The sequence below is a fragment of the Nerophis lumbriciformis genome, linkage group LG28, assembly GCF_033978685.3.
Source record: "Nerophis lumbriciformis linkage group LG28, RoL_Nlum_v2.1, whole genome shotgun sequence".
Lineage (NCBI taxonomy): Eukaryota > Metazoa > Chordata > Actinopteri > Syngnathiformes > Syngnathidae > Nerophis > Nerophis lumbriciformis.
In genome coordinates, this window is record NC_084575.2 from 3213091 (window position 1) to 3227842 (window position 14752).

At 38.6% G+C, this 14752-nt stretch overlaps 4 protein-coding genes and 1 non-coding gene across 5 annotated transcripts in view; 3 read left to right on the forward strand and 2 right to left on the reverse strand.

The window, feature by feature from the left end:
* LOC133570591 (uncharacterized) overlaps positions 1-14752 on the forward strand; it is a 463307-nt gene that overhangs the window by 121971 nt on the left and 326584 nt on the right. The window lies entirely within an intron of this gene.
* The window catches only part of LOC133570556 (uncharacterized), a 119199-nt gene that overhangs the window by 2117 nt on the left and 102330 nt on the right, over positions 1-14752 (reverse strand). The window lies entirely within an intron of this gene.
* Positions 2137-4604, reverse strand: LOC140680147 (E3 SUMO-protein ligase ZBED1-like). The gene is made up of 3 exons (XM_072916522.1): positions 4384-4604; positions 2503-3672; positions 2137-2161 (listed from the first exon to the last, which is right to left on the reverse strand). Exons 1-3 carry the CDS (start codon positions 4479-4481, stop codon positions 2137-2139), a joined length of 1293 nt encoding a protein of 430 aa, XP_072772623.1. The 5' UTR covers positions 4482-4604.
* Positions 6560-8161, forward strand: LOC140680148 (uncharacterized; the record flags this gene model as incomplete). Its single annotated transcript, XM_072916523.1, has 1 exon — positions 6560-8161. A coding segment is annotated over one exon (1266 nt), but the record flags the coding sequence as incomplete, so codon positions are not given.
* trnav-cac (transfer RNA valine (anticodon CAC)) lies at positions 14223-14295 on the forward strand. Its single transcript has one exon. It is a non-coding gene; the product is annotated as a tRNA-Val (tRNA).

The window sequence follows — 14752 nt, forward strand, 5'->3', positions numbered from 1 at the left end:
GGAATTTTTTCTATCGTTCACAATCATTATAAAAGACATGAGGGTGGATATATAAAAAATAAATGAATCACATTCTAACTAGGGCTGGGCGATATGGCCTTTTATTAATATATGGATATGTTTAGTCCATGTCACGATACACCATATATATGTGGATATGTTTAGGCCATGTCACGATACACCATATATATGTGGATATGTTTAGGCCATGTCACACCATATATATGTTGATATGTTTAGGCCATGTCATGATACACCATATATATGTGGATATGTTTAGGCCATGTCACGATACACCATATATATGTGGATATTTTGCCTTAGCCTTGAATGAACACTTGATGCATATAATCACAGCAGTATGATGATTCTATGTGTTTACTTTAAAACATTCTTCTTCATACTGCATTAATATATGCTACTTTTAAACTTTCATGCAGAGAGGGAAACCACAACTAAGTCAATTTAGCAAAAGTGTATTTATTAAACAGTTATTAAGCAGTGGTACAAACATTCATGTCATTTCAAAACAGAAAGTGCAACATTGTCAGAGACATTTTAAAACAAGCTATTAGTGCACTTTTGTGCATGATGTCACTAAGATGACATATCAAAACAACACTAAATTAAAGTGCACTTTTTGTACAGAACGCCACTACAATAGTTAAAAACAAATAAAATGCACTTTTGTGCATGATGTCACACAAGATATGTCAATAAGTGTCAAATAAAAATGAGCTGCATAATAGGAAATCAAATAGTGTATGTCCTTCACTATGTGGTAGGTTCCTGCGGACGTTATCTCCTTCTGTTGTTGACTATTTGTTTCATACGGTGTTGATCTGGAAATGGTTGCTTGGATATTTTGTGGGTGTGGCACCGGCCGAGATGTTGACATGCAGAGTTTCAAGCACTCCTAATTCTCTAGCGGGTGACATTTCAGAGGATGCTACATTAGCAGTGCTGCTACTTTTTGTAGCAACGCTTTTGCCGCATACTTGACATATCACGGTTGTCTGTTCAACATCTTCCCGCTTGAAGCCAAACCACCGCCAGACGATGGACCCCCTGCTGTTTTTCTTGGGAATTAATTCTTCCTTCATTTGTTACCAGATTGGCACCTTCTTTCTCTTGTATTACCACTAGCACCACAGCTAACCTTACCATGCCGCTACCTGTCTGCTCCGTGAGAGCGTATGACGTTGCACACGTGACAGTATGTGACATATGTAAGAAGGTGCGCTTGTTTTATGTCTCTGTGAGAAGGAGAGACAAGAAAGAGTGAGAAGAGCCTGTAGTGTAATGCCTGCAGCTAAAAGCAACTGTGTGAGAACGTATACTCCAATATCACCATATAGTCATTTTCTGTATCGCACAGAGACAAACTCACGATATATCCAGTATATTCCATATATCACCCAGCCCTAATTCTAACTCATAAATGTAAATAAAAGTCCACTTGCAATGGAGCCAATGGGAGGTCCTCTATAACCATCCAAAATACACCAACAATACTCCATTTGCATTTTGTGGCTTGAATGTCCACCAAGTGTTAGTTGAGGTGAGTTTATTTGGAACATGCAAGCATACAACATGATACATCACACATGCATGCATACAACATGATACATCACACATGCATGCATACTAGGGCTGCAGCTAACGATTATTTTTCTATCGATTAATCTATAGATTATTTTTTCGATTAATCGGTTAATCTATAGATTATTTTTTCGATTAATCTATAGATTATTTTTCCTTTTACCGATTTTTTTATTTATTTAAAATGAAGATGAAAAAAAGAAATTTAGGCCAGTTTTTTCAAAAGGCATGGCTTTTATTTACAAAAAAAAAAAGTATGGCCACTCAGTCAACATTGAAAACATGGCAAAACATTCTGTAACACTGTAAACATTTGTGCCAATCTAAATATTCTGGAGCACTGTAAACATTAAGTATTGCTTTTAAAATGTGCAAAATAAACATCCAGTCCAACACAGTACACTATAACCAATTCTACTCATTCCAGTGAGTGACTAACAGTTGTAACGAAGAAAGGTTAGCATGTCTACATGCTCTGGGGTGAGGCTGGTTCTTTTCTTGTTTACAATATTCCCAGAAGCTGAAAATAGGTGCTCAGAAGGGGTCGATGTGGCTGGAACTGAGAGGTAAGACCGAGCCAGCATTGCCAGATTTGGAAACCTTGCCTGATGTTCTTTCCACCATTTTAATGGGTTTTCATCCTTGGAAATGGGGGATTCTCCAAAATAAGACACTAACTCGTTTCTGACCATTTCAGCATCATTACTGTCATTGTTGTCTTCCTCATTGTTGCTGAGTTCATCTGAATCTGAGCCAAGAAGTGTGTCTAGTAAAGATACAGGCCTGTCAGCATCTGGTCTTTCCACTTGCATTGCTGTGCCCTGTTGAGCGTGTGTCTCCTTTTCCCTTCTTTTCTCCTCCAGAACTATTGCATGCAGCTTGTATTGAACTTTTAAACACTCATCTGCAGTCAGGAATTTCAGCTTCCTGAATCGTGGGTCAAGTGCAGCTGCTAATATGCACACATTTGGTCCATCATCTTTGAATGTGGTCTCGGCTTCCCACCTGGATGTTATCTCACGTGCAGCAGTGACCTGGAAACACTTGATTGATGCAGTTTGTGTAGCCTTCCGAAGCCCTTTGACCAGCAGAGGGACAGCGGAAACTGTTACATAAGATTCTCCACTCAGGTACACAGTTGCACATTCAAAAGGTTTCAGAACTTGTTCAAGTTCTTCAAGCAAGCTCCACTGGTCAGCCTTAAGATCCAGAAAATGCTTCCCTCTTTGAGTGACCTCCGGATCTGACAGAGTTGCTGTTATTGTCCACCTCTGCTCAAGCAGGCGACTAATCATGTAAAAGGAACTGTTCCATCTCACAGACACATCTTGTATGAGGCTGTGGTCTGGAGAACCCATTTGTTTTTGCTTAACCTTTAGTTTTGTACTGGATAGCTCACTTTTTCTGAAGTGCTCGACCAAACTTCTTGCTGCTCCTAAAGCTCTGCTGATGTGGTTGTCCTTTAGAGCATGGTTAACTACAAGCTGTAGAGTATGGCCAACACATCTGAGGGATGAAACACCATGTCTTTCCTCAAGAACTCTTAAAGCTGCAACAACATTTGCAGCATTGTCATGTACAATGACTTGTACTAGTTTTATGTTTATTTCAAACTTATTGACAACATCCTCAATCCAAGAGGCAATGTTTTCTGCAGTGTGCTTTTCATTGAGGGGCATTGTTGTCAAGTTAATTGAGGCAAGCTCCCACTCATCATTAACAAAGTGAATGGTGACACCAAGGTAAGCTTCAGTGGCCATACTTGTCCATGCATCAGTTGTGAGTGTCAGTTTTCCTTTCACATTTTTCAGGATTGCTTTGACTTCATTCATTTTCTTTGTGTATTTTTGCTCCATAAGCTTAGTGAAGTGGGTTCTTGATGGTAGTGTGTAGCCAGAGTGAAACCGTTTGATCATTTTTTGAAACCCTTCCCATTGTACCATATTTAATGGCCTCATGTCTATGAGCATCATTTCCAGGACACCATCAGTCAGGTCAGCGGCCACTTGGGGTGTGCATTCAGTCCCATGCCTCTTTGGAAAAAAATCCTGGACACTGCTTTGTCGTTTGCTGCAACATAAGAGACAACAATTAATTTTCATTTTAAATATACCCAAATACAGCTTACTTCAATACAAAAGGTTAATGATAGTATGATTAAAGTGAAGTTAATTGTTCGTTTGTACATAGGATATGTAACTGTTAATGTTGTAAAAGGTATTTGCACAACTTATTAACGTTAGCGTTAAAGATAGGATATGTAACTGTTAATGTTGTAAAAGGTATTTGCACAACTTATTAACATTAGCGTTAAAGATAGTATATGTAACTGTTAATGTTGTAAAAGGTATTTGTACAACTTATTAACGTTTGCGTTAAAGATAGTATATGTAACTGTTAATGTTGTAAAAGGTATTTGTACAACTTATTAACGTTAGCGTTAAAGATAGTATATGTAACTGTTAATGTTGTAAAAGGTATTTGTACAACTTATTAACGTTAGCGTTAAAGATAGTATATGTAACTGTTAATGTTGTAAAAGGTATTTGCACAACTTATTAACGTTAGCGTTAAAGATAGTATATGTAACTGTTAATGTTGTAAAAGGTATTTGCACAACTAATTAACGTTAGCGTTAAAGAGGAGCGCGTCTTTGTAAACACTGAACAGGCACGCCAAACGCGCCTCTCAGAGCAAAACGGTGCTTTAGTTTATGAATTTACAACGCAGATACAAATGACACATTCATGTTTTTGTGTAATGATGACAACGTATACTCACGCGGATGATTGACTCGTTGATGGTGATGGGAAGAACGCTGTCGGATGTTTTCTTTTTAGATGCTCGTTCATAGCCGTTGTGCTGCTGTGATACGCCATTTCCGCTCGACACAGTGTGCATAAAACAACATTATTAGGCCGTTTATTAAAATAATCCCACACTTTTGACGACTTTTGGCGTGTTTTTTTCCCCTCGCTCGCATCGTTTGCTCTGCGTTCCGCCATGACAGTGGTGTGACGTAAATATGCGACGCGTCGACGCACAAAAATGACGTCGACGTATTTACGTAACCGATGACGTCGACTACGTCGACGCGTCGTTTCAGCCTTAATGCATACAACATGATACATCACACATGCATGCATACAACATGATACATCACACATGCATACAACATGATACATCACACATGCATGCATACAACATGATACATCACACATGCATGTATACAACATGATACATCACACATGCATGCATACAACATGATACATCACACATGCATGCATACAACATGATACATCACACATGCATGCATACAACATGATACATCACACATGCATGCATACAACATGATACATCACACATGCATGTATACAACATGATACATCACAATTTCCAGTTTGTCTATTCAACATGTTGGAAAAGGAGTAGGAAGAAGCAGAGCTTATTTAATTCTACCACTTTTCTTTTACATAACAGTTGCTAACACTTTTGTTCACTTCCTGTTATCAATGTATTCACAATATACTCCATAAGTAATCACAATAAAAATAAATAAATAATAATGAGTGAAGTAAGTTATATTTCATATGGTGAGATGAGTAAGATGATGTAGAAAATGAATGATGGATGAAATAAATTGAGAATGTTTATCTTCCTCTTTGTACTTTGTAAACACTTTAAGTGTGAAGAGTTTCTTGAAGTAGATCATATTAGTACATTGTTTGATTGCTTTGCTTCATCCATTCCATCATTTAATCCCACATACTGATATACTGAAGGTCTTAAGTGTTGTACGTGCATACAAATGTTTTAAATTAAAATGTTCTCTAAGATTATATTTCTCCTCTTTTGTTGAGAATTGTTGTACATTCTTGGCTAGCAGGTTATAGTTTGTTTTGTGTATCATTTTAGCTGTTTGCAAATTCACTATGTGGTGGAATTTCAGTATTTGTGATTCTATAAATAAAGTGTTTGTATGTTGTCTCTATCCAACATGATGTATTATTATAACTGATCTTTTTTGTAACACAGTTAATGAATGAAGTGTACTTTTGTAGTTATTTCCCATATTTCTACACAATAAGTCAGATATGTAACACTAGTGAGCAGTAGAGAATATGAAGTGATTTTTGGTCTACAACATGTTTTGCTTTATTCATTATTGACGTGTTTCTTGCTACTTTATGTTGTATATTTTTTACATGAGATTTCCAGTTCAATTTATCATCAATTATTATACCTAGACATTTTGAATCATTAAAACGTTCAACTATTAGGTTCATATTGTCATTTTTTGTATTTCCATGTAGAAAGTACTGGGGGTAATCTTTCTTAGCAGCATTTTTAATGATGCTATTTAGGATGCCCCATGTTGCTCTCATGTTGTTTCTGTTCTTCTTTAATAATTGTCTGTAGTATTCCTTCTTACATGTTCCTAGTATACCAATTAGCTTGTTTTTATATTTCGTATACTTATTTTCTGCCTCTATAGATGTCTGTGTTATTAATATTCCATATAATGTCTTTTTTTTGTGACAAGCATTTTTCAGTCCTTTTGTCATCCATGGTTGGTTGTTTTTCTTTTGCTTCTTACTAACTTCTTTCCATGGACAACATAAACATTGATATTATACATCTGGGCCTATATATATATATACATATATATATATATATATATATATATATATATATATATATATATATATATATATATATATATATATACATATATATATATATATATATTTGATGTGGCAAGCTACTTTTGCAGTGTAGCTTTTAGTGTAGCGTGCTACAATTCTCTGAGGATAGCTTAGCTCCATTTAATTGAGAGTAACTTGTAGCTTAGCTTACTACATTGTCCAGGTAGCTTGCCCATCACTGTCTATTTGGCCTAGCTCACATGTCAATAGTTTGAATACTGCAAACTTCAATACAGTAACACCTCATTTGTTCTGCAGACGTCCAGCGGGTGTCAGCGGGGAGTCATGAAGAGGAGTGGCACACCAGTGTGGGACAGAAGGAGCTACAGGCCCCCTCCCACATTAAAGAGGAGCAGCTTCATGATGAAGATGAAGCTCAGTCCTTACAGCTTCATCACAGTCAAAGTGAGGAGAACAGAGGGGCGGAGCTTGTAAGTCAACACATCACAGAAGCTGATGGAGAGCATTGTGAAGATATCAAGTCAGAACCAGACAGCATCTTTGCTCCACTGTCAGACATGGACCACATGATGTCACACTCTTCTGATCACAGTGACCACATCCAAAAACCTTTGGAGAGTAAAAATGACTCTAAAGGTGATACGAGACATCACACTAACAACAAACACTTTGACTGCTCTGAATGTGGGAAATCATTTAGATGGAAGAGTCATTTTACAGAACACATGAGAACACACACTGGAGAGAAACCTTTTACTTGCTCTGTTTGTGCTAAAAGATTCAACACTAAGAATGAAATGATATTACACATGAGAACACATACTGGAGAGAAACCTTTTACTTGCTCCGTTTGTAAGAAGAGTTTCCCCACAAAGCATTACATGACCAGACACATGAGAACACATCTTGGAGAGAAACCTTTTACTTGCTCCGTTTGTAAGAAGAGTTTCTCCAGAAAGCATCACATGACCAGACACATGAGAACACACACTGGAGAGAAACATTTTGCTTGCTCAGCTTGTGCTAAAAGATTCAACACTAAGACTGAAATGATATTACACATGAGAACACACACAGGTGAGAAACCCTTTACTTGCTCTGTTTGTAAGAAGAGTTTCTCCAGAAAGGAACACATGACCACACACATGAGAACACACACTGGAGAGAAACCTTTTGCTTGCTCAGCTTGTGCTAAAATATTCAACACTAAGAATGAAATTATATTACACATGAGAACACACACAGGTGAGAAACCCTTTACTTGCTCTGTTTGTAAGAAGAGTTTCTCCAGAAAGCAAATGATGACCATACACATGAGAACACACACTGGAGAGAAACCTTTTGCTTGCTCTGTTTGTAAGAAGAGTTTCTCCACAAATACAAACTTGACCACACACATGAGAACACACACTGGAGAGAAACCTTTTACTTGCTCTGTTTGTAAGAACAGTTTCTCCAGAAAAGAACACATGACCATACACATGAGAACACACACTGGAGATAAACATTTTGCTTTCTCAGCTTGTGCTAAAAGATTCTACTCTAAAATGACATGATATTACACATGGGAACACACACAGGTGAAAAACCCTTTACTTGCTATGTTTGTAAGAATAATTTCTCTAGAAAGCAACACATGACCAGACACATGAGAACACACACTGGAGAGAAACCTTTTGCTTGCTCAGCTTGTGCTAAAAGATTCAACACTAAGAATGAAATGATATTACACATGAGAACACACACAGGTGAGAAATCCTTTACTTGCTCCGTTTGTAAGAAGAGTTTCTCCAGAAAGCAAATCATGACCATGCACATGAGAACACACACTGGAGAGAAACCTTTTGCTTGCTCAGCTTGTGCTAAAAGATTCAACACTTAGAATGGCATGATATTACACATGAGAACAAACACTGGAGAGAAACCTTTTACTTGCTCAGTGTTAGTATAATTATGTATATATATTATCACACTAACTTTAGTATCCTTAAAGTCTGTTGCTTTAGTTATTAGTTATTGTGCTTAAGTTAGACTTTTCTATTCGTGCAAGGACAAACACTTCTTGTCTGAGGGGTGGCCTCTTTGTTTTAGCCCGCTAACAGCCAAGGACTTCAAGGACCTCTACGAAGATAAGACGACAGCACGCTGACGAAGCGGAGACAAGGCGAAATCACAAGGCCCCCACCACATTCTGTCACGTATTGTGCGTCCTGGACCTGCTTTGCATAATATATGTGACCACTCCTTTTAGAGGCGGCCTCAGTGATGTTGACTGTGGAACTCTTGAATAAATAGAGGGACGCGGGAGCTGAACCTTAGAGCGTAGGGCAAGACTGTGACTAAGTGTGCAGCTCCATGTGTTCTCCACATGAGCTAAATTGAACTCTGTCTCTGCATGATTCCTTGCTTCTTGTCTGATGAATATATGTCATAAGTATTTGAACCTGACACTCAGCTTGTGCTAAAAGATTCAACACTAAAAAGGAACTTTTATTACACATGAGAACACACATTGGGGAGAAACCTTTTACTTGCTATGTTTGTAAGAAGAGTTTCTCCAGAAAGCAAATCATGACCAGACACATGAGAACACACACTGGAGAGAAACCTTTTGCTTGCTCTGTTTGTAAGATGAGTTTCTCCAGAAAGCAAATCATGACCACACACATGAGAACACACACTGGAGAGAAACCGTTTAGTTGCACTGTGTGTGATAAGATGTTCAGGTTTAAGTATCAGGCCAGTAGACACAAGTGTGTAACAGTCATGGAAGCTGCAGGGATTTAAAAACACTTAAAGGGGAACATTATCACAATTTCAGAAGGGTTAAAACCATTAAAAATCAGTTCCCAGTGGCTATTTTTATTTTTCGAAGTTTTTTTCAAAATTCTACCCAGCACGCAATATCCCTAAAAAAGCTTCAATGTGCCTGATTTTAACCATCGTTATATACACCCGTCCATTTTCCTGTGACGTCACATAGTGATGCCAATACAAACAAACATGGCGGATAGAACAGCAAGCCATAGCGACATTAGCTCGGATTCAGACTCGGATTTCAGCGGTTTAAGCGATTCAACAGATTACGCATGTATTGAAACGGATGGTTGTAGTGTGGAGGCAGGTAGCGAAAACCAAATTGAAGAAGAAACTGAAGCTATTGAGCCATATCGGTTTGAACCGTATGCAAGCGAAACCGACGAAAACGACACGACAGCCAGCGACACGGGAGAAAGCGAGGACGAATTGGGCGATCGCCTTCTAACCAACGATTGGTATGTGTTTGTTTGGCATTAAAGGAAACTAACAACTATGAACTAGGTTTACAGCATATGAAATACATTTGGCAACAACATGCACTTTGAGAGTGCAGACAGCCCATTTCAGGCGCGCTAAGAACATATATTTTTCCACAATTTCAGCACTCAGGTTAACCATACCTAAATAGACACAAAATACTGCATTACACAAGACTACCCGAATGTACTCGAATGATTGAAAAAAATAAATATTGTTAAGCTAAATTATTGGCAAACACAGTTTATGTATAATAATTTACGTAAAACCGCGAGTAATGAATAAAGTTTTTATCAATTAATATATTCTGTAGACATACCCTCATCCGCTCTTTTTTCCTGAAAGCTGATCTGTCCAGTTTTGGAGTTGATGTCAGCAGGCCAGGGAAGCTAGGGTCGATATTCTTCTCTTGATCATCTTCGGTGGCATAAGGGACGGTGTGAGCCAAGACATCCGGGGGGTTTCGCTCGCTCGTCTGCGGGAACAAACTGCCGCCATTGCTTGCCGTGCTACCGAGGGCCTTTGTCCCTGAATTGCTCACACACTCCGGCAGATTCAATGGGGGTCTGGCGGCAGATTTCTTTGACTTTATGGTTGGAAATGCATCTGCTTTGAGTGTCGCAGGATATCCACACATTCTTGCCATCTCTGTCGTAGCATAGCTTTCGTCGGTAAAGTGTGCGGAACAAACGACTGACCATTTCGTCGGCTTTCCCCACACCCTCGTATTTTGAAGAAATTCCGTCCAATTCCTTGCCACTTTCGCATCTTTGGGCCACTGGTGCAACTTGAATCCGTCCCTGTTCGTGTTGTTACACCCTCCGACAACACACCGACGAAAGTGAGAAAATGGCGAATTGCTTCCCGATGTGACGTCACGTTGTGACGTCATCGCTCCGAGAGCGAATAATAGAAAGCCGTCTAATTCGCCAAAATTCACCCATTTAGAGTTCGGAAATCGGTTTAAAAAAATATATGGTCTTTTTTCTGCAACATCAAGGTATATATTGACGCTTACATAGGTCTGGTGATAATGTTCCCCTTTAAATTAGTGGTAAAAGTGCAATATACTAACCCAGTTTTAGAATTATTTCCCTGTTAAAATCTCTCAATTCATGAGATTTTTATCTAAAATTATGTTTTCCGGGGCTTGTTGGTCTAGTGGTATGATTCTTGCTTAGGGTGCGAAAGGTCCCAGGTTCAATTCCTGGACAAGCCCTTAACAGTGATTTAAAACTCTTAGCTTAATTTTCCAAACTGCACACACTCAAAGCGATCAATGAAAATGTATAAAATCAAATACAGTGGTATCTCAATTTACGAGCTCTATTTGTTTTAGGACAGAGCTTGTAACCCTTAGTTCTTTTTTACAGGAAAATAGCCATACCTTTAAATTAGTGGTAAAAGTGCAATATACTAACCCAGTTTCAGAATGATTTCCCTGTTAAAATCTCACAATTCATGAGATTTTTATCTAAAATGATATTTTTCGGGGCTTGTTGGTCTCGTCGTATGATTCTCGCTTTGGGTGCAAGAGGTCTCGGGTTCAATTCCCGTACAAGTTCTTAACAGTGATTTTGAACTATAGCTACATTTTCCAAAATGCACACAATGAAGGGATCAATGAAAATGTATAAAATCAAATACAGTGGTAGCTCAATTTACGAGCTCTAATTGTTTACGAAAGAGCTTGTAACCCTTAGTTATTTTTTTAAGTCAAAATAGCCATACCTTTAAATTAGTGGTAAAAGTGCAATATACTAACCCAGTTTCAGAATGATTTCCCTGTTAAAATCTCACAATTCATGAGATTTTTATCTAAAATGTTTTTCGGGACTTTTTGGTCTAGTGGTATGATTCTCGCTTAGGGTGCGAGATGTCTGGGTTCAATTCCCGGAGAAGCCCTTAACAGTGATTTAAAACTCTTAGCTTAATTTTCCAAACTGCACACACTCAAGGGATCAATGAAAATGTATAAAATCAAATACAGTGGTAGCTCAATTTACAAGCTCTAATTGTTTTAGGACAGAGCTTGTAACCCTTAGTTCTTTTTTGCAGGAAAATAGGGTGCGAGAGGTCCTGCGTTCAATTCCTGGACAAGCCCTTAACAGTGCTTTTGAACCCTCAGCTCAATTTTCTAAACTGCACAGACTCAAAGGATTAATTGATTGATTGATTGATTGAGACTTTTATTAGTAGGTTGCACAGTGAAGTACATATTCCGTACAATTGACCACTAAATGGTAACACCCCAATAAGTTTTTCAACTTGTTTAAGTTGGGGTCCACTTCATATATATACTATCGTCATAATACAGTCATCACACAAGAGAATCACATAGAATTATTTACAATCTGGGGTCTGGAGGGGGGTGGGTTTGGTTGTTATCATCAGTCATCAACAATTGAGAACAGAGAAATGGATATTGAAACAGTGTAGGACTGACTTGGTAGGATATGGACAGCAAGTAGAGAGAGAGAGAGAGAGAAGAGAGAGAGAGAGAGAGAGAGAGAAAGGAGAGAGAGAGAGAGAGAGAGAGAGAGAGAGAGAGAGAGAGAGAGAGAGAGAGAGAGAGAGAGAGAGAGAGAGAGAGAGAAACTACTTGCAACAAAGTGATTTGGAACCCATCTGAAGTAGTGTTTCTTTCTGAGTCCTGGTTCAATCCACATTTAAAATGGCATTTTTTTGAAGAAAACATTGCAGTAAACATCAAACTCTGTGGATCCATTGGGATTTTATTCAAAACAAATAGAATTTGGCTTGCATTCATGTGTTTTGAAAACAAACTGAGAAAGTGTTACAGAAAAAACTTCAAGACACTGACGGGATTTGAGCCCAACATCTCCTATTTAACAAACAGGCACCTTGACTGACAGCTACAGTGCCTGGAACAGCATGGGATTTCAACACGATGTCTATAACCCTACACTGAATTAATGATAGCCAATATGAGGCGATAGCATTGATTATCAGTAATTTACATTAGTTTAAACAAGAATGGCTTGAAAGTTATGTTGCAAACGTGGCACACGTTTTAACTAGAAACTTTTTTGCAAATTTAGAGAAGGACATGGGCTGTACAGGGCGTAACTAGAAGTATACTGATTCAGCCTTCGGTGAGTCCAATATGAGTCCTGGTTCAATCCACATTTAAAATGGCATTTTTTTGAAGAAAACATTGCAGTAAACATCAAACTCTGTGGATCCATTGGGATTTTATTCAAAACAAATAGAATTTGGCTTGCATTCATGTGGTTTGAAAACAAACTGAGAAAGTGTTACAGAAAAAACTTCAAGACACTGACGGGATTTGAGCCCAACATCTCCTATTTAACAAACAGGCACCTTGACTGACAGCTACAGTGCCTGGAACAGCATGGGATTTCAACACGATGTCTATAACCCTACACTGAATTAATGATAGCCAATATGAGGCGATAGCATTGATTATCAGTAATTTACATTAGTTTAAACAAGAATGGCTTGAAAGTTATGTTGCAAACGTGGCACACGTTTTAACTAGAAACTTTTTTGCAAATTTAGAGAAGGACATGGGCTGTACAGGGCGTAACTAGAAGTATACTGATTCAGCCTTCGGTGAGTCCAATATGCCTTTTGGGTGGAATGCCTGCGTCTTGCGGTTTTCACAAAAATTGCTTTTGTCCCTACTGAATATTAGTTAAAATGTAATAAAAGCAAAAGAATGCATTGGCCGGGAATCGGACCCGGGTCTCCCGCGTGGCAGGCAAGAATTCTACCACTGAACCACCAATGCTTGTGGAGTAAGAGAGATTTATGAACTCGGTTAAGAGGAAGAACGTTTGAAATGCGGGCTGCGACGGACCAAACATGCTACACTGAATTAATGATAGCCAATATGAGGCGATAGCATTGATTATCAGTAATTTACATTAGTTTAAACAAGAATTGCTTAAAAGTTATGTTGCAAACGTGGCACACGTTTTAACTAGAAACTTTTTTGCAAATTTAGAGAAGGACATGGGCTGTACAAGAAAACCCTCAAAAACCTGTGCTCGAGTCAAGATTTCGTCCCTGGGTGGGCTTGAACCACCATCCTCTCAGTTAACATCCGAACGCGCTGACCGATTGCGCCACAGAGACTTACTGGTTTACATGATTAAATACTCCCCAAAAAATTATAAAATCTCATGTTACGATGTCCCGATGTCATTGTCTTTGGATGGGCGTAACTAGAAGTACACTGTTTCAGACTTCAGGGAGTCCAATATGCCTTTTTGATGGAATGCCTGCGTCTTGCGATTGTCACAAACATTGCTTTTGTCCCTTATGAATATTAGTTAAAATGTTATAAAAGCAACAGTATGCATTGGCCGGGTATCGGACCCGGGTCTCCCGCATGGCAGGCGAGAATTCTACCACTGAACCACCAATGCCTGTGCAGTAAAAGACGTTTCAGAACTCGGTTAAGAGGAAGAACGTTGGAAATGCGGGCTGCGACAGACAAAACATGCTACAAAGTAGAACACATTCTACGTGCACAAGGGATTTAACAACATCCACAAAAGGCAAGAAATGCAATGCAGCTAATAACAGCAATAAGACTAGCGAGCACCATGTTTTCCATTGGCCGAAAATCAACTTGTAAGTCTTGATAAAGGTCTGCAACTTGCAGCAGTTTCCATGGTGTAGTGGTTATCACATTCGCCTCACACGCGAAAGGTCCCCTGTTCGAAACAGGGTGGAAACAAGGTCTTTTTACTTTCCTTCTTACCTCTATAAATAAGCAAGGAAATAAATGATAGCAAGGTCCTGTGTTTCATCATAAAGTAGTTTGCAACATAGCTGACCACCTCATGTACAGCCGAGCACACACAACACCAAATTTAGAGGGTTCTCATATAGGCAGACCTCAGGCTTCAACATCATGAATGCTGGGTTCCATGAAAATGTCACGCCCAACCTGTGAAATTTCTCATTCATTCAAGTCACTGTATTCTCAGGGCTTTCAATGGATTGCAACTGTACTGTTTAGATTGACTTATAAGATGTTTAACCTCTCTTTTAGCAGGAATCATAGGTGTAATTCCCAAAGAGTTAGAGAAGACAGCTGCAGTCTGAATGAGTGTTGGCCTTGCTTTCAAATTAAGAACCAGTCAAATAGACAACTGAAACCTAAATCATAGCAGAGGATGGTTTCGATCCAT

What these genes read in the sequence shown, in the direction of transcription:
- LOC140680147 (XM_072916522.1), bottom strand. Translation starts at nt 4,481, where the DNA reads ATGGCGTATCACAGCAGCACAACGGCTATGAACGAGCATCTAAAAAGA. An exon ending in TCAACGAGTCAATCATCCGC is followed by an intron (nt 3,673 to 4,383) that starts GTGAGTATACGT and finishes CTTATGTTGCAG; the next exon opens with CAAACGACAAAGCAGTGTCC. An exon ending in AAATTCCTGACTGCAGATGA is followed by an intron (nt 2,162 to 2,502) that starts GTGTTTAAAAGT and finishes CTTACCTCTCAG; the next exon opens with TTCCAGCCACATCGACCCCT.